The sequence below is a fragment of the Salmo salar genome, chromosome 21 (assembly GCF_965601325.2).
Source record: "Salmo salar chromosome 21, fSalSal1, whole genome shotgun sequence".
Taxonomy (NCBI): domain Eukaryota; kingdom Metazoa; phylum Chordata; class Actinopteri; order Salmoniformes; family Salmonidae; genus Salmo; species Salmo salar.
In genome coordinates, this window is record NC_138311.1 from 14,764,920 (window position 1) to 14,785,951 (window position 21,032).

Consider the following 21,032-nt stretch of genomic DNA (forward strand, 5'->3'; position numbering starts at 1 on the left):
CTCTAAAATGTTCTTTACAATTCAGCCACGCAAATGGCCGATTGCGCCCCCTGCTATCTGCTCCAGTATGGTGTCACCTGTCATTGATTTAAGATCACTCATGTCACTGTCAACTTTAAAAAGCCCCCAGGCTCATCTATTCCTGTACAAACCCTGGGAGAGATCTAGGTATTACAGTTTGTGCTTTAGTTAAATATGTAATATGAAAATGTGAATAATTCATGCATTAGGAAATGTCCCTGACGTATACGGCGGTGGGGTTTCAATGCCACTGTCAACGGCCTGATTATTTTTAGGAACAGTGTGACAGGCGATACTGCTGATCCCAGCCCTACCATTAACATTTCATATGGCCATCATTTTCAGCATCTGAGAGACAGAGAGAAATACCTGACTTTGACATCATCTCCATATTCCAGGTGGTCAGAGCCTGGGTTTGAAGTGGACTGAAATAGCTGTCGGTAGTCATTTTGGGTACCCATTTATATTTAGGTGCCGGTACTTTGCGATATTTTTCTGCCAATTTTCTTCAAGAGGTACTGGCACTCAAGCAGTAATAAATTCGAGGTGCCGGTATTCAGTACCAGTGTGTAACAGTCCAATTCAAGCACTGGTCAGAGCAATCTCTCTACTCACCTCCTATTCTGAATCCCTCCCTGCTCATCCTTTCATAGGACTATAGAATATCAGTGCTGATATAGAATATCAGTGCTGATATAGAATATCAGTGCTGATATAGAATATCAGTGCTGATATAGAATATCAGTGCTGATATAGAATATCAGTGCTGATATAGAATATCAGTGCCATCATCCCACCAAGTCCCATCCACTTTTATCAAACTACGAAATCTGGTTGAAGATTTTCTGATTGTAGGCAAAGGTGGTTCCATTCTGAGCAACACTCCAACATAGTCCATTTACCCTTTAGATGGGTTGTGTGGCATTGTGTTTTTTTGGAATATAAGTATACAGTACTGTTGGTGATCTTGTTGTTGGGCCTGTCTGGCCTGAGTCTGGCTCTGTCCTAGCGTTTCTCACTCACCACTCCCATCTCCTCATGTCCATGCATGACATCCTCCATCCGGATGTCCATCCACAGAAGCACACGTTCCTCCACATCATCACACAGTTGTGTCTGACCATCAGCAGGCTGGAGGACGGCAGCTGGCGCCCCACGGTGGAGTACTGTAATAGTAGCCCCTTGCAAGCCTGGGTCCTGAGGAACTTCACCCGGCTGGAGGTGTTTAGGAAGCTGTACTACAGCCCCACTGATTACTTTCTGTAGGGGCTGTCTTCCTGCATGGGCCACCACAGGTCAGTAACTTACTGTACAACCAGACCTTGTGGAGGTCCTAGTGTGTAGTGTTCTAGTGTGTAGTATGTCGTCTAGTGTGTAGTATGTTGTCTAGTGTGTAGTCCAGTGGTGGCTGGTGGTCGGAGATATCGGAGGAAGGGGTTATTGTAATGGAATTCCAGCCTTTAAAATGATCCCGTCCTGCTATATCTCTGCTCACCAGCAACCAATGGTGTAGTTGGCTAGTGTGTAATCGTCTAGTGTGTAGTGTCTAGTCTGTAGAGCTGGAGTTGTATGACTGTGGTGGAATAGGCTGTCACGTTGCTTTAGTAAGTAGCTTCTTACCTCACAGTATATTTGTGTTTGTTTCTTTTACCTCCGCATTGAGATGTTTTTGGAGCTTCAGCGTGTTGCGATGCTGGACTTTTCCAACGTTAGTAAATGTGTGCCATGCAAAGAAGTTTCAGTAGCGATTACCACTGACCTTTTGACATGAATGCATAACGACAGGAACACAGAGGCACACAAGGCAATAATAAACGTCCATCGACAGCTTCAGATGGTGCTGTATACACGACGCTATCTGCAAGAAATGTATCCAGCCTTCCTCCGCACCAAATTAGATCTCATTTTACATTTATTTTCCTACATCAATATTTGATTTGGATGCGAAAATTCACTGGAGGCCCTCATTGGATGGGAGCTGAGGAGACGAGGTGGTTCTATGTTTAGCTGATTATCTATGCGATGGGCAAATTGAAATTGGCTCGCCTTTGTTTACAAGCTCTTTTGAAGTGATCCCTCATTGTGAGCTGTGCTTTCACGGCTCTGGCCTTGGGAAAGTGAGGGCTGCATTTTGAACACACTCCTATGGCCTCATAACAGCTGTGTTCAGCACACAGCGTGTTCTCAGTGTCTGAGGGTTGAATTTCAATCGCCACTCATTTCCATTTTACCTATATACATCTACTAAATCTAGTCTGGATGCTCGCTGCAAGTAGCTACCGGCTTCTGTTTGATATATGGACTGTATTTCTATTTGTCATTCCCTTCACTTTAGCCAGTTACCTCTTTACAGTACCTCCTGTAATTCATTGGCATTTATTTGTCTGTTAAGCAGTTGACGTCTGCCTGGTAAAGAACATATTCATTGCTGTGTGCTCTCCTTTTTGGACTACTGTTCGTTAAATTGGGTGAGTTGCGTTCAGGGTTATTGTTCTTTGTAAACATGACGGTGCTAGAGCAGCCTGCTGTCAGATGGCCTTATTCCCTGTTCTGTTCCTACCGTGGTCTCTGTCCTTGAGATTAACACTGCACGACGCTCTCTGAACAGACAATATTGGGACCACAATTAGACAGCGGGTGTGTCCCAAATGGCACGCTATTCCCTTTATAGTGCATAACCTTTTTTTACCAAAGCCCTATGGGCCCTGATTGACAGTTGAGCACTATAAAGGCAATAAGGGTGCCATTTGGGATACACACTTGGCCAATCCGTACTGAACAGCCACACTATCTAACCGCCGTGGCTCCCTCCAATGGCAGAATGCCAAGAAACACATTTCTATTGAATCTGTTGGTACGGTGTAGATTTTTTTGTTACACGCCAGTCTCTGGCGTGTAACAAACACGCCAGACTGTTTTTAAGCGTTGTTAGTGTCAGCACAAACACACATTTAAAAGGAATCCTACATCTGTCAGAAAGTCGGGTTGCCGACTCCTCTTTGAGACATAGGGGATAAATGTTCTTCACCCTGGGCAGGCTCTTGGAAACCATCTTCATTTAATTAGCAGGTCTCAGCTGTGCACACACACGGCACAGAGCTCATGAGCCACTCTCTGGGACTGCAACAGCTGTAATGGGAGTTTTTACTGCCACTGAGGAGCAATGAAATAATTATGAGCAGAGAGGACACGTCCCTCACATGTCTAATATTTTCATTAAATATGGATTGGTTTTCCTCCTCTCTTATATTTTCTTCGTGCTGACTTTTCTGCACTGAAGTATGGTGGGATCTTTCAGGGCTGGCAAAAATAGCATCTCCATTATTGCCCCAGACATGTTCTTATGATTAATAAATAGGCTTTAGTGTAATGGAGGTTCATAGGCCTATTTACAGGTACAGTACTATAATGGCAGATACTACAATTTTGGCTTGATAATGTAATACTATTTGGACAGGTTTGAGGACATCAATACATGAATTTGTTTAATACATTTTAAAAGCAGAACATTTACTTTTTTAAACCTTTGCACCAAAACCTGCCTAAGTGGTTGGTTTTACAGTATGCTCAGGTCATCTCCCCCTCCAGTGAAGTAATGGTGAGAGAGAGAGAGGGATGCTCTGTGTGATGCCTTTAAAAAGTATTGATACCGCCTTGACTTATTCCAACTTTTTTTTGTGTTACAGCCCGATTTCAAAATTGATTAAATATTTTTTTTCTCACCCATCTACACACAAATACCCCATAATGACAAAGTGAAAACATAGACATTTTTGAAAATGTATTAAAAATGAAATACATTGAGCCTGGTAACTGAGGAGGGTTAATTCACCTGTTTCCATACACGTTTCATTTTAAAACATTTATCTTACAAAAGAGTTGTTTAATCTAACTGCTTAACTATTTATCTGTACATGGAATTGTATTATTTTTTTTTTTTACAATTTATTTTCTAATCTTTACAGAAAAATGCCTGGGGCATTAAAATGCAAATCAATTTATAACATTTTTGACATGTGTTTTTCAGGATTTTTTTATTGTTATTCTGTCTCTCACTGTTCAAATAAACCTACCATTAAAATTATAGACTGATCATTTCTTTGTCAGAGGGCAAACGTACAAAATCAACAGGGGATCAAATACTTTTTCCCCTACAGTGTACATAAGTACTCACACCCCTGAGTCAATACATGTTAGAATCACCTTTGGCAGTGATTACAGCTGTGAGTCTTTCTGGATAAGGGACTGTACGTTATTTATAATGAGGGATACTGTACCTGGAGAAAATCCTACCTCTCTGAAATTAAAATGGGTGGCCCTCCCTTCAGTAAAATACATTTTTACCGACCTTCCCTGAACATTTGAAAAAAACAAACAAGTGACCCTCCCCTATACCCAAAATAATAATTAAAACATAAAGTGGATAGCAGAGAAAATGCCTACCGTTTACCCTCACTCCAAGGCAGTGGAAATTTTAGCATGTAAATCTTGGTGGGGCAAAAAAAAGAAAAAAAAGTGGGATGCATTCCGGCAAAGCCACTACACAACACTAAACAATACATTAATTGCACTATAATGATGACAAACGGTGCCCACAAACTGTTAGGGCCTACATAAAGCTGTCCCAACAACAGTCCCAACATCTTACCGCTGCTACCAGCGGTAAGATGCTATCAGCGAAGCATTGTCTGGCAGTGAAACAGTTCATTCAACCTAATTTCCTGCCTTTAAAATAAACATAGCTGATATGGCTGACTTGCTTAAACAAATGTGGTTTCTATTGACAATTGAGATGTACAAACTATGGCATAAGGGGACTATAAGAGGCCATCCGAAATTTTGATTAAGACATTAATGAGCGAGCGACGGCGGACGTAGTCAATGTAACTATTTGTTAAGAACCTTTGAAATGTACAGTGACAGAATTCAGAACATGGACCCTTCTTACAGTGTTCTCCCTGTACACCAAGTCAGAACCGTTGGATAAATAAAGGGTGCATATAAGCAGACAATGAAAGCTCTTACAAAGTTCGATGATTACATTTATAAAACAGGTTATTGGCTACATGTGCACAACCAAGTCAGAACAGTCAGAACAGTAGTCAGAACAGTAGGCGAAATTAAGAGGGGTAAATAGACCAAATTATTAGGGTGAGTCACATGGTTTACTAACAGCTTACTACACAACATACTATTACTTTCTTAGCTACAGTATGTATATATATATATATATATATCTCCCTGGCATATTACATAATTTATGCAGCAGCATACAATACATTTTTGGACTCACCTTGTTGTGATGTGCTCACTTGAACAGGAAGGTGGCACGGCGGTCATTCGTGGGCAAATTTTGTCAAAGTCTGGCATTCTCTGGATTTTTGGTGCTTTCAAGACAACTGGGAACTCTGGAAAAAAAACAAGGTCTAATCATGATGATGTCATTGATCTTCAGGTTGTAGCTCTAGAAAGTGGCCCGAGTTCCGGATATACAATTCCTAGTTGGATGATATTTGATGAATATTTTTTATTCTATATTTTATATTCTTCAAATAGACACCCTTTGCCTTGATGACAGCTTTGCACACTCATGGCATTCTCTTAACCATCTTCACCTGGAATGCTTTTCCAACAGTCTTGAAGGAGTTCCCACATATGCTGAGCACTTGTTTCCCTTCACTCTGCGGTCCGACTCATCCTAAACCATCTCAATTTGGTTGAGGTTGGGGGATTGTGGAGGCCAGGTCATCTGATGCAGCACTCCATCACTCTCCTTCTTGGTAAAATAGCCCTTACACAGCTTGGAGGTGTGTTGGGTCATTGTCCTGTTGAAAAACAAATGACAGTCCCACTAAGCCCAAACCAGATGGGATGTTGTATTGCTGCAGAATGCTGTGGTACTGTAGCTATGCTGGTTAAGTGTGCCTTGAATTCTAAATAAATCACCAACAGTGTCACCAGCAAAGCACCCCCACACCATAACACCTCCTCCTCCATGCTTTACGGTGGGAAATACACATGTGGAGGAGATCATCTATTCACCCACACTGCGTTTCACAAAGACACGGCGGTTGGAACCAAATATCTGAAATTTGGACTCCAGACCAAAGGACACATTTCCACAGGTCTAATGTCCATTGCTTGAATTTTTGTTGGCTCAAGCAAGTATCTTCTTCTTATTGGTGTCCTTTAGTAGTGGTTTCTTTGCAGCAATTCGACCATGAGGCCTGATTCACAGTCTCCTCTGAACAGTTGATGTTGAGATGTATCTGTTACTTGAACTCTGTGAAGCAGTTATTTGGGCTGTGATTTCTGAGGCTGGTAACTCTAATGAACTTATCCTCTGCAGCAGAGGTAACTCTGGGTCTTCCATTCTTGTGGCGGTACTCATGAGAGCCAGTTTCATCATAGCGCTTGATGGTTTTTGCGACTGCACTTGAAGAAACTTTCAAAGTTCTTGAAATGTTCAGCATTGACTGACCTTCATGCCTTAAAGTAATGATGGACTGTTGTTTTTCTTTGCCTATTTGAGATGTTCTTGCCATAATATGGACTTGGTCTTTTACCAAATAGGGCTGTATACCCCCCCCCCCCCCCCCCCCCCCACACCTTGTGCACAGCTGCGTGTAAAGTGAATTTCTCTTCTACACCTCGTGTTGAGTTTGACTTTCCAACAATTTCAATGTGTAGCCACAGCTGCACACTTTCTAGTCTGGGAGTTTCAAGCATTTGTAACGTTTAGCTCACACTTCACGTCTGCTGGTCTGATATGTTAATTCTTAGCGAGTCCTTTTAAGCACTCTAGTCAAAAAGGGCGTTTCCATCACACTGACACGCTTTTTGGACCTCATTCGGGGCGTGGCTTGGTTAATGTGCAAGACACATGAAAACTATGATCTCGTTAAAAAACAAAAATCACATTCCTATCTTAACAAAAACAGTTTCATTGTTCTTCTTATTTCCTACACAACGTAAAGGATGTAAACCTGACATACACAGTGTGAAAGCTCTTCAAGTTACAGTATTTACGTTATACAGTTTTTTAATGACATCACAAAATAAACAACAATATGACATGATTATTCTTTAGATCCCCACTGGCCATTCCTAACATTCCTATCTTAGAAATATTGTTCCAATATTCACTTTTTGAGCGGGTAACAGTCTCTCTAGACAAAGGCATTCCTTTGGTTGATACTGAAGAGCAGGTGAGGGTTCTCTGCTGAATAAGATTTACAATTGGCGTGAGGTGTCATAAAACCGGCTCAGCCCCCCTCTCCTCTCCTGCGGGAGAGAGTAGGGTATGGCTATCTGTCAACCATTTGCCAAGCTGATCTGATCTGATCTTCTGGATGAGCATGTTCTTGTTTGCTTATAGCCGTATACAGCTCGTTGAGTGCGGTTTTAGTTTTAAAAGTTAATTTCTATGCCACATTTTTTGCAGTTTTACTTTAGTGCCTTATTGCGAACAGGATGCATGTTTTGGAATATTTTATTCTGTACAAGCTTCCTTCTTTTCACTCTGTCATTTAGGTTAGTATTGTGGAGTAACTACAATGTTGTTGATCCATCCTCAGTTTTGTCTTATCACAGCCATTAAACTGTGTAACTGTTTTAAAGTCACCATTGGCCTCATGGTTAAATCTCTAAGCGTTTTCCTTCCTCTCTGGTAACTGAGTATGGAAGGACGCCTGTATCTTTGTAGTGACTGGGTATATTGATACATCTTCCAAAGTGTAATTAATAACTTCACCATGCTCAAAGGGATATTCAATGTCTGCCTTTTCTCCTTTTACCTTACTAGTAGGTGCCATACTTTGCTAGGTATTGGAAAAACTCCCTGGTCTTTGTGGTTGAATCTGTGTTTCAAATGAACTGCTCGACTGACGGACCTTACAGATAAATGTATGTGTGAGGTTCAGAAATTACGTAGTCATTCAAAACTCATGTTAAGCTATTGTTGCGCACAGAGTGAGTCCATGCAGCTTATTATGTGACTTGTTAAGCACATTTTACACTTGAGCTTATTTAGGCTTGCCATAAAAAAGGGGTTGAATACTTATTGACTCAAGACATTTCAGCTTTTTTGTAAACATTTCTAAAAACATAATTCCACTTTGACATTATGGGGTATTGTGTGTACAACAAAATGTTGGAAAAGTCAAGGTGTGTGAATACTTTCCAAAGGCACTGTAGGTAGAGTAAATGCGAGACTCTTCTGTGTATTTTTGCATTGAAGGAAGCACAAGCTCAAATATGCACAATCACATACAAACCATCTTGGTTTGTGCTACCCATTCAAAACATAAGGGCTGTATATGGATCTGAAAATGTCCTATACAGCTTCAGGACAACCTTACCTCAAAGCAGTGGCGATGTATTCATGGATACCAAGGGAAGCCGGGCTACCCCCCAAAAAGTATAAAAAAAATAATTGGGCTTTCTCTGTCTTTCATAAATGTTCTTCAATTCACAAGAGGCTCTATGTATCTCACTGGAGAAAGCATTCGATCGAACGAAACAGCACCCCTCTGTCTCAGTATGTGTAGCATGTCTGTCTGGTCAGAAAGTGTATGACATTGTTGCCACCCGTAGCATTGAATGCAAGGGAAGCCAGCGAGCATTTGGCCTCACTTGATAAAAATATATAAAATAATAGCCAATCAACATTGAGATAAACTACATGAGTTCAGCTGTGTGTGGTCCTGGTGCACCAAAAAAAAAGTGTCAAGGGAAGCCAGTTTGGATTTGGTTTAAGACCAATCACATCACAAGCCAAACGTCATTATTGACAGAAAAAAATTGTTACATCTTGTTGTGTTGTTGTCCTCTGGTGGCTAGCTAGCTAACTAAAATCATCCCTTTCCTCCACCGTTGTAGATAGAGACTTGTGGTTTTACTTAATTCTTCATACTGCCAATGATTATGATGGCAATTCTGATCCAACCATAAATTAATACATTGTGCCCCTGGCCAGAGAAGATGGAAGTTAGATGTAGTAGGCTAATGTTAACTAGCTGGCCTGGCGTATCGTTGACCATGAAAGGAAGTTAGGCTAGGGAGCAAGTATTTTAGCCTGGTAGCTTAGGACAACATAAACTAAAAGCGTGTACTGTATGACAGAGTCATAGACTGTTTAGGCAACATGAAAGAGGAGGATGGCATTGCCGTTTCTCTGTGAGTCAACATGTTTTTTCTACTTGCATGCACACACACACAACACACACTCACACTCACACACACACAAAAATCAGTACCATGGACAGCCATATCATATTTAGCTTATGTTGATTGGACTGAATAGTTTTTGGTATCTTTTAGTCGTCACTGTATTAGACTAAGCATATGTGATTCGATGATGTTGAAGTTAAAATGGTGCTGGAGTAGTGGAGGCAGCTCCTGTTTTCTTTGCAACTAGCCGTAAACTCTAACTCAATAGCTGTTGAGTAGTCTGAAAATGGCGGAATCATTAACTTGCTTAATGCTGTAGGACATGTAACTGTTTTTTACATGCAATTTACATTTACGTCATTTAGCAGACGCTCTTATCCAGAGCGACTTACAAATTATGATATCAAGTGGAACAACCACTTTACAATAGTACATCTATATCTTTTTTTTGGGGGGGGGGGGGGGGGGTTAGAAGGATTACTTTATCCCAGGTATTCCTTAAAGAGGTGGGGTTTCAGGTGTCTACGGAAGGTGGTGATTGACTCCGCTGTCCTGGTGTCGTGAGGGAGCTTGTTCCACCATTGGGGTGCCAGAGCAGCGAACAGTTTTGACTGGGCTGAGTGGGAACTGTGCTTCCGCAGAGGTAGGGATGCGAGCAGGCCAGAGGTGGATGAACGCAGTGCCCTTCTTTGGGTGTAGGGACTGATCAGAGCCTGAAGGTACGGAGGTGCCGTTCCCCTCACAGCTCCATAGGCAAGCACCATGGTCTTGTAGCAGATGCGAGCTTCAACTGGAAGCCAGTGGGTGTGCGGAGGAGCGGGGTGACGTGAGAGAACTTGGGAAGGTTGAACACCAGACGGGCTGCGGCGTTGTGGATGAGTTGTAGGGGTTTAACGGCACAGGCAGGGAGCCCCGCTAACAGCGAGTTGCAGTAATCCAGACGGGAGATGACAAGTGCCTGGATTAGGACCTGCGCCGCTTCCTGTGTAAGGCAAGGTCGTACTCTGCGAATGTTGTAGAGCATGAATCTACAGGATCAGGTCACCGCCTAGATGTTAGCGGAGAACGACAGGGTGTTGTCCAGTGTCACGCCAAGGCTCTTAGCACTCTGGGAGGAGGACACAATGGAGTTGTCAACCGTGATGGCGAGATCATGGAATGGGCAGTCCTTCCCCGGGAGGAAGAGCAGCTCCGTCTTGCCGAGGTTCAGCTTGAGGTGGTGATCCGTCATCCACACTGATATGTCTGCCAGACATGCAGAGATGCGATTCGCCACCTGGTTATCAGAAGGGGGAAAGGAGAAGATTAATTGTGTGTCGTCTGCGTAGCAATGATAGGAGAGACCAGGTGAGGATATGACAGAGCCAAGTGACTTGGTGTATAGCGAGAATAGGAGAGGGCCTAGAACTGAGCCCTGGGGGACACCAGTGGTGAGAGCATGTGGTGCGGAGATGGATTTTCGCCACGCCACCTGGTAGGAGCGACCTGTCAGGTAGGACGCAAGCCAAGAGTGAGCCGCGCTGGAGATGCCCAACTCGGAGAGGGTGGAGAGGAGGATCTGATGGTTCACAGTATCAAAGGCAGCAGATAGGTCTAGAAGGATGAGAGCAGAGGAGAGAGAGTTAGCTTTAGCAGTGCGGAGAGCCTCCGTGACACAGAGAAGAGCAGTCTCAGTTGAATGACCAGTCTTGAAACCTGACTGATTTGGATCAAGAAGGTCATTCTGAGAGAGATAGCAAGAGAGCTGGCCAAGGACGGCACGCTCAAGAGTTTTGGAGAGAAAAGAAAGAAGGGATACTGGTCTGTAGTTGTTGACATCGGAGGGATCGAGTGTAGGTTTTTTGAGGAGGGGTGCAACTCTCGCTCTCTTGAAGACGGAAGGGACGTAGCCAGCGGTCAAGGATGAGTTGATGAGTGAGGTGAGGTAGGGGAGAAGGTCTCCGGAAATGGTCTGGAGAAGAGAGGAGGGGATAGGGTCAAGCGGGCAGGTTGTTGGGCGGCCGGCCGTCACAAGTCGCAAGATTTCATCTGGAGAGAGATGGGAGAAAGAGGTCAAAGCATAGGGTAGGGCAATGTGAGCAGGACCAGCGGTGTCGTTTGACTTAACAAACGAGGATCGGATGTCGTCAACCTTCTTTTCAAAATGGTTGACGAAGTCATCCGCAGAGAGGGGGGGGGGGGGGGGACAGGGAGGAGGATTCAGGAGGGAGGAGAAGGTGGCAAAGAGCTGTATGTGTTTTGTGGACTTCACCAGATAAATGTTGCTCTCCAGTTTTTGTAATGAAACAAATGTGTATTATTAGAATTTATTCTGCCACTGCGTCTTCTTATTGTTTCGGCCTACGGCATATATATCACGGTGTTAAGGTATAGGAACTAACAGATTATAGAGCAAACAACACAGTTATCACAACACACAGGTTTTAATATGGCTTTTTTTCTGGATTAGCTTCCCTGGTGATTTTACCCACACACTGCTACTGCCTCAAAGTCAAAGACAATCCATTGCTGCAAAGTCTACATATGGACCATTTTCTATTGTTGAATCAGTGTGTTCTTAGTCATGTGCTGTGTTTAATTTATTGATTTATTACTAAAACCTCATATTACTAATGATTTTTCATTTAACTTGACGGTAACAATGCTTATGCCTCTAAGTTACACTGCAGGAAAATGTATTAATTAATGAATTAAATAGATTTTATAAAGCCCTTTTTACATCAGAAGTTTTCACACAGTGCTTTACAGTAACCCAGCCTAGACCCCAAAGAGCACAGCAGAGGTGAGAGCACAATGGCCAGGAAAAACTGCCTAGAAGGAAACGCATTGCATTTAATCAAACCCTTAAGCAATAGGAATGGGGAATAACGATTCTAGCATTCTGTCAACCTATAATACAAAATCAATCCTCATTGGTCTGAGGTGTCACTTGGATTTAGTGTGTACCAGTCACACATTGTTTTGGAAAACACCTCTGGGATGTGTGAATGATGTGCCAAAAGAACATATAATAGTCTGTCTTCCTCTGCAATTTATATAATATATATTAAAAGTGTAGCTATTAATGCCAAACACTCTATTACCTTAAAGTTGCGAGCTCATCTGATTGCTATTCTACTGTACGGTACACAAGGAGGGACAGATTGCAGGTTGAGCATTCTGTACTGTACTTCTACAATGGCTCTGCATGATGACTGGTGTCCCCAACGCACACAGAGCTGTATCACATTAACACACACACACACCTGCAGCACCTTGACACCGTTAAAGTCGGTCTGATTCCCAACCATTTCCTCCCATCTCCTCTCAGTAGCCTACCTATTGATTTTCAAATCAATAGCCCCTTTCACAGAATCTGCCCGTGTGAAATTGAGTATGTGAGAAGAACAAGAGAATCAGCCTCATATACCACGGGCTTACAGGCCAGAACACAAGGTGTGAATGGGGGGAATCCCTCTCTGTTACCAATAGGTCATCTCATGAGAGAAATTGACCTGAATTTAATTGAAATGGTGATAACAAGAAGAAAACACAACACACAATGAGCTGGAGATTCATAATGGGGAAATCTGTTCTGACAGGTTACACTACTGGCTGGGCTGTTTCCCCCCACAGACCTACATACTTTTTTGATGTCGTTTTACAATGTATGTCATGGCTCTCTTGAAAGAGAATTGCATTTTCCTTCCTTAAGAAGTGAAACACGGCCATAACGGTAAGAATTGGATTCTGCCATCTGCACTCTGTATGGTCATTATGACAAGAGTAACGACCGCCAACGGAGGTATAAACTGGCTAAGTACATTACCTCTGGGGGGGGGGGGAGAGAGAGAGAGAGAGAGAGAGAGAGGGCCATAAGTGGTTAATTAAGAGCTTTTATGTCTCCTCTCCTTGCCATTCGTTTTGGGGCTTAGGTATTGACATGGGGAATACAGCCATCGTTGTGACGGCACTCAAAAGATTGATTACTACCAAACTAATCCTCCTGAGGTGAAAGTCCTCGGGTACATTCAGGTGCATTCGTATTTTTTTATCACAACATTTATTTTGAAAGGTTTGACACTTATTTAGCCGACCATAAGTCAGCATCATTTCAATACCCAATGATGACGTTTCTGTAAATTAAATGTAATCCACATACAAGCTGCTGGGGAAGATTACTGCAAAATCTGTATGAGTGGGTGGAAAACATCCATTTTAAAATATGTTGAAGTGGTGCTCATCTGTAATCTAATCTACCCAGAAACCATCTCTCTGGCTGCAGGTGGAGCAGAGGCCAGAATCTCGGCTCACATTTTGCAGTGGCCATGTGTTTAGTGCGTAATATTCATTCACCCGTGTGTGTGTGTGTGCGTGTCTGTGCGTGTGTGTGCCTGTTTCTGCCTGTCTGCCTGCGCCTCTCTCCCCAGCGGCTGACCTTGCTGCATGTCAACAGTAACCAATGTCTGGACATGCCTACTGAGGAGGACAAGATGGTGCCCACCCTGGGAGACTGCACAGGCAGCCGCTCCCAGCAGTGGCTCCTCCGCAACATGACACTGACGCTCTGATCTGACCCAGGAGTAGGACCTCCACATTCACTCACCACCACACCGGCCAGCCTCGCCCTCACCTAAACTGGCCACTCCCTCACCTCGCTCCACCAGGTGTTTTTTGTCATGCACGTGTTCCTGCCTCCTTCAGCACTCGCGGGTGGGGAAGAAGCAGGCAGGCAGCAGCCTGTAGTATTTTATTATGGGGCTTCGGAGGCTCTGCAAGGTCTTTATCTGAGATGCTGCTCCTCCCATTCAGTCAATATTACACAAAGTGGTTGCCTAGAGGTTGACCGGCACACTCTCAGCCAGAGCTCTCTGTATGGTTGAATCATCTGGGCGGGTCTGTAGTGACAGTGACTAACACTTTTACACATGGAGGAAGCTGGAATCAGTGATACTGTATATGTCTGATGGCTCTCAGGGTCGTCATGTGTGAGGTCAGAGTTCAGACTTTAGTACAGCAGAAGCACCAATAGCAGGATAGCATTTCCTAGACAGAGCGTTTTGGTATGCGTCTGTGGGGCCTCATAGACGATCTACTCTGGCTCTGTACATAAGTGTTTTGTTTAAAGTGCAACCCTGCAAGGTTGATTATTCTGTTCTATGATATTGTACACCCCCAATTCATATCTATGTCGGAACCACCTGTAAATCTGAGGATGAAGGGTCTAAGGGTAAGGGTTGTTGTCAGGGCCGGGGACAGACGTTTCAGGGAGCGGGTGCTAAAAATGAAAAAAGGGCACCCACTGCCCCCCCCCTCGACCCCCTCTCACCCCAAAAATAAGACTTTCACAATTCAGATCTCGAAATTCATAATATACATTTTTGAGCATAGGCCTATTTATTTCTGCAACAACACACTCATTCATCACAAATTGTAAGCGAGCTAGTTAGCTACAGTGCCTCCTAAAAGACATGATTGACATCGGGAAAAGAGGGATGTTGATGATGGCTGTAAATCTGCTAGTTAGCGAACTCAATCATTTTTTTTACTGATTTGTGATTTATCTTCCATGCTCTTAAATAATAACTTCATAATATAATATTTATAATCTAACTCATGATATACACTGAGTGTACAAAATATTAGGAACACCTTACTAATATTGAGTTGCACCCCTTTTGCCTCAATTCATCAGGGCATGGACTCTACATGGTGCCGAAAGCGTTCCACACGGATGCTGGCCCGTTTTGACTCCAATGCTTCCCACAGTTGTGTCGAGTTGGCTGGATGTCCTTTGGGTGGTGGACCATTCTTGACACACTCAGGAAACTGTTGAGTGTGAAAAAAAAACAGCAGCGTTGCAGTTCTTGACACACTCAAACCGGTGCGCCTGGCACCTACTACCATTCCACGTTTAAAGGCACTTAAATATTTTGTCTTTCCCATTCACCCTCTGAATGGCACACATACACAATCCATGTCTCAATTGTCTCAAGGCTTAAAAATCCTTCTTTAACTTGTCTCCTTCCCTTCATCTACACTGATGGTGGATTTAACAAGTGACCTCGATAAGGGATCATAGCTTTCATCTGGATTCACCTGGTCAGTCTATGTCATGGAACGAACAGGTGTTCCTAATGTTTTCTACACTCAGTGTATGGCTGGCTGGCTGATGGTTTGTGTGGATATTTTACTATATGGTGGTTAGCCAGATTCTATACTACCTGTGTTCAGTGCTTAATTTGTAAATCTGGAGGTGCCGGAGCAAAAGTGAGTGCGAGAGAGAGGGGTGAACAGTGGAGCTCTGATGTACCGGAACTCATGAGAGAAAAAAAATCACCTTTATAGTAAAGCATAGCATTACGGAAGTCAAGAGAGGACATACTAATAAAAATATAAAGAATTCCCTCGTTATGTCACGATCACAACTTATTTATCTCACGATCACTATGTAACAAAAGTTGATTTGTCGAGATCACGAGATAATCAGAAGTACCACGCATCACCCATTCATTTGTTCAGATGCACAATCAGTGGTGCCCCCAGAAATTGTTCATAGGGGTGGCCGGATGGGGCCACTGACAATCTTGGGGTGGTACACCAAAACCAAAAGCCATAACTGAATTTCAGGAATTCTATTATGCTGTTGTAGTATATAGGCTAGTTGAAAGCTATGTCAATATAAGAGTTCAAATTTATTTATATAGCCCTTCGTACATCAGCTGATATCTCAAAGTGCTGTACAGAAACCCAGCCTAAAACCCCAAACAGCAAGCAATGCATGTGAAAGAAGCACGGTGGCTAGGAAAAACTCCCTAGGAAAAACTCCCTAGAAAGGCCAAAACCTAGGAAGAAACCTAGAGAGGAACCAGGCTATGAGAGGTGGCCAGTCCTCTTCTGGCTGTGCCGGGTGGATATTATAACAGAACATGGTCAAGATGTTAAAATGTTCATAAATGACCAGCATGGTCAAATAATAATAATCATAGTAGTTGTCGAGGGTGCAACAAGCACGTCCGGTGAACAGGTCAGGGTTCCATAGCCGCAGGAACCCTGAGTTAAGGAATCGCATACTGATATACTTTGGTTTCTTATTTTACAGTTACTGTTACTAATTATCTGATGTTCATAGACTAATACCGGTTCAGTTAACATTTTGAGTTCCACAACAATCCTGTTTTAATGTGTTATGTATCTGTATATACATGTGTTAGGCGATTCATTGTTCTCCAAATAGGCTAGTTGTCCTTTTCCTTAAAAAGACAAATATACAGCTTTCATTTTAATTAGTACATTGATTGTAAGGAACGAAACATTTACTGGGAACAAGCCTACTCAAGTTTAAAAACACCACACAGACGCCTACAATTATTTTCAATACAGCTTTATTTAGCTGTTGCTGTGTCTTGTTATAAACAAAAATATATTATATATGTCCAAAAATGAAAAACAAAACAAAAAAGCATAATCGTGGACAACAATATACATTTTACTATAGCCTACTCACAACTTATTCATATCCCTGCTTTATTAGGCTACATTCTTTTCCATACATCTTTATTCACCTGTTGCTATGTCTTTTGGCAAACACATCCACAAAATCCTCAAGATTTTTGGCCCTAGCCCTTCTTGACTCTGCACTTAACACCGCCAAATTGCTCAATCGCTCGTCACTCATTGTAATTCTCAAGAGAGTCTTGAAAAACTGTGCTCACATGCTACAGTGCTCACAGGTAATGCAAGTGTAATTTTGCAAAGTTTAAACATCTCGTGGAACACCTCCCTATATGGCTCAAGGAAGACTGTAAGCTCTATTAAACTGGTTGGTGTTTCCATACCACTAGTTTGCTTCCTATCAAGAATTCGCTTAAGCTGAGGGATCTCATATTCTAGATCCTCAGTGTATTGTGAGGCAAATGGAAACACTCAATTTTTCTCACAAAATGTAGGACTGCAGGGATTTCAAGGCTTGTATCCCTTGCATTATGACACAATTTTCTTTAGAAAATCTTCTCTTCACCTCAGAGAGAAGCACATCAACAATGACTCCTTATCTGTGCTGACCTGTCTTTGAACCATTGGAGTTGAAATGTAATACCCTTCAAGCCTAGAGCTTGGTGTGACCTGACGCCCTGGATGTGCAACATCCGATGTTGTTTCAATGTGTCAACAAGAGAATCAACAAGGGTAACAGCCGTGCCCAAATTGAGTTGTGGGGACTGTAAAATATCTGACATATGTTTAATCTCACCAAAAACATTGGTGAATGTTACAAGGAGGCCAACAAACTAGATATATTTGGGCTAATAGACCTCTTGCCTCTACAGCTCTGTCACCATTTCTCTCTTCAGATATTTCTTTCATTCAGTAGACGTATGATGGCTGGTAGTCAGTCCCTCACTGTCTTGCAAGCATCGTACCTACATGCCCACCGTGTCTCTATCAGCCTTTTGTAACTCTCGGGGCCCCCTGAAACATCTCCCTCTGTACCTCTTGCCACATTTGGTGCACATATGATCCTGACCCAAAGACATACAGTTTCTGCAAAAGAGAAAAGAAACAATATGCTTCAGGGATGCATTTCACACTGTCAACTAATACTACAGTTAAGCAATGTGCAGTGAACATAAAAAGCTCATGGGGCCATTGATTTAATGGGTGCTGGCACACCTGTGTTGTTTCCGCTCATGACAGAGGCACCATCATATGCTTGCCCTACTAGGTGGTTTCTGTAGTCAAAGCCATCATTCTGCAGTATTTGTAAAATTTTCTGTGAAAGTGCTGCAGCCTCCAGGCGCTCTGCTGCTTCAAAGGTGAGAAAACTTTCACATATTGACCCATTGTAATATTGACCCATTGTTCCTTCTTGCTAATGTCTTTGGTCTTATCAATCATACTGCTGAAAGCCTCACTTTGTGCAACTTCACTAATTATTGAGGTGCAGACCATTTCAGCCAGGCAATCAATGATTTTGTTTTGTGTACTATGCCCAAAGTATGTTGCATTTCTTTGACTTTTCATTTTTCTTTTGACTGTGTGATCATGCTTGGCTAGCAGTTCCATAATAGAGAGGGAATGTCCTTTATTCTGACCTTCCGTTTCTTTGTGTGCTCTCTGGGTCAAGTTTTGCATAGCTGTGAGGAACAGGGTTTCTCCAACAGTTTTTATGTACTCTCTATTTTCCCTCACTAATTTATTATATTCTGTATTTAAGGAGGCTGAGAGAGAGCATTTGCTTGCAGTCGGCTTTTCATATTTTGCCCATGCTAACATGGCATTAGTATGTGATTTTGATTTGGCATGGCCTACAAATCCCCCATCTTTGTAAGTTGCTTTTTTCCAATTTCTTAACCCCTCTTCAGATGTAAACACTGAATCACCTGAGGAGGGGAGACTGAAGTGCCGGCAGGCAGAGCAGTAGACAGTCTTTACTCTGAGAGTATTTCAGCCATTTATAGTGCCTTGCAAAAGTATTCATCCCCCTTGGTGTTTTAACTATTTTGTTGCATTACAACCTGTATTTTAAATGCATTTTTATTTGGATTTCATGTAATGGACATACATAAAATAGTCCAAATTGGTAAAGTGAAATGAAAAAAATAACCTGTTTCAAAAAATTCTAAATATAAAACGGAAAAGTGGTGCGTGCATATGTATTCACCCCCTTTGCTATGAAGCCCCTAAATAAGATCTGGTGCAACCAATTACCTTCAGAAGTCACATAGTTAGTTAGATTGCACACAGGTGGACTTTATTTAAGTGTCACATGATGTGTCACATGATCTCAGTATATATATACACCTGTTCTGAAAGGCCCCAGAGTCTGTAACACCACTAAGCAAGGGGCACCATGAAGACCAAGGAGCTCTCCAAACAGGTCAGGGACAAAGTGTGGAGAAGTACAGATCAGGGTTGGGTTATAAAAAAAATATCTGAAACTTTGAACATCCCACGGAGCACTATTAAATCCATTATTAAAAGATTGAAAGAATATGGCACCACAATGAACCTGCCAATAGAGGGCCACCCACCAAAACTCATGGACCAGGCAAGGAGGGCATTAATCAGAGAGGCAACAAAGAGACCAAAGATAACCCTGAAGGATCTGCAAAGCTCCACAGCGGAGATTGGAGTATCTGTCCATAGGACCACTTTAATCCGTACACTCCACAGAGGTGGGCTTCACAGAAGAGTGGCCAGAAAAAAAGCCATTGCTTTAAGAAAACGATAAGCAAACACATTTGGTGTTTGCCAAAAGGCGTGTGGGAGACTACCCAAACATATGTAAGAAGGTACTCTGGTCAGACGAGAGTAAAGGGAAACGCTATGTCTGGTGCAAACCCAACACCTCTCATCACCCCGAGAACCCTATCCCCACAGTGAAGCATGGTGGTGGCAGCATTATGCTGATGGGATGTTTTTCATCGGCAGGGACTGGAAAACTGGTCAGAATTGAAGGAATGATGGATGGCGCTAACTACAGGGAAACCTGTTTCAGTCTTCCAGAGATTTGAGACTGGGATGGAGGTTCACCTTCTAGCAGGACAATGACCCTAAGCATACTGCTAAAGCAACACTTGAGTGTTTTAATGGGAAACATTTAAATGTCTTGGAATGGCCTAGTTAAAGCCCAGACCTCAATCCAATTGAGAATCTGTGGTATGAATTAAAGATTGCTGTACACCAGCAGAACCCATCCTACTTGAAGGAGCTGGAGCAGTTTTGCCTTGAAGAATGGGCAAAAATCCCAGCGGCTAGATGTGCCAAGCTTATAGAGACATACCCCAAGAGACTTGCAGCTGTAATTGCAAAAGGTGGCTCTACAAAGTATTGACTTGGGGGGGGGGGGTGAATAGTTATGCACACTCAAGTTTTCATTTTTTTTTGTCCTATTTCTTGTTTGTTTCACAATCAAAAATATCTTGCATCTTCAAAGTGGTAGACCTGTTGTGTAAATCAAATGATACAAACCCCCCAAAAATCCATTTATATTACAAGTTGTAAGGCAACAAAATAGGAAAAATGCCAAGGGTGGTGAATACTTTCTCAAGGCACTGTATGCTTACTGTACCACTCTTTCATGAAGCCCCATCTTCTATCCCCCTGAAGGGTTCGAGGGAAAATCTTCAGATGTGGCCCTCTGCTCTTGACTGGGATATATCTAGGATGAAACAAGAGGCAAAATCAGTTATTCTGATTTTAAAATAATAATAACATGAGTAGCTAGCCCCTCTCCATAGTAATTACCGATTACATTTGTAATATCGGCCTATAGACAATTCTATTCAGGTTATTCCATCTCAACTACCAATAAACATGAATCAGAAGGCTTTATGTGATTGTCATGACTCATAACTCAATGTAGAAATGCTATAACCATACATTTATCCAGATAACGTTACTCTCTAGCCATCCATTTCATTATCAGGGACACTGTCACACCGTCAAAACTTCACCTGTTGGTCCAGGAATGGGTTGAATAGCTCTCGCTGAGTCCTGCCTCGCTTGGTTGTCAACCTCTGTGACTGTTGTTGCTGCCTGTTCTGCACTTTCATGCCATGCTGCTATCTGTTGTTCTTCACTGTGCTCTGTCACTGATGCTGCCTGTGCCTGTTCGTCGCTGTCATGTTCTGCCTCTGTTCTGTCATGCTCTCTTGCTGTCTCTGCCTGTTCATTGGCTTGCTCAATGATGTTATCATCATCTTCGACTGCATCCTCACTAACGTTAACCCTCTGCTGCTGCTCCCCTGTCGGCTGAGTCTCCCCTGTACTACTCTTCTTCTTAAAGAAAGAAGGGATATCTGTGGACTTTTTCATTGTTTGCAAATTTACATAGCTTACAAGCTACGATTAGTCACTGT

General features: G+C 42.6%; 1 protein-coding gene across 1 annotated transcript in view; it reads left to right on the forward strand.

Moving 5' to 3' along the window:
- LOC106581824 (polypeptide N-acetylgalactosaminyltransferase 13) overlaps positions 1–20,505 on the forward strand; it is an 84,647-nt gene extending 64,142 nt beyond the window's left edge. Inside the window, exon 12 of the mRNA XM_014164205.3 lies at positions 13,602–20,505. Within this exon, the coding sequence (XP_014019680.1) occupies positions 13,602–13,742 (141 nt within the window). The 3' untranslated portion in view covers positions 13,743–20,505. The remainder of the gene's footprint in view (positions 1–13,601) is intronic.
- The last annotated feature ends 527 nt before the right edge of the window (positions 20,506–21,032 follow it).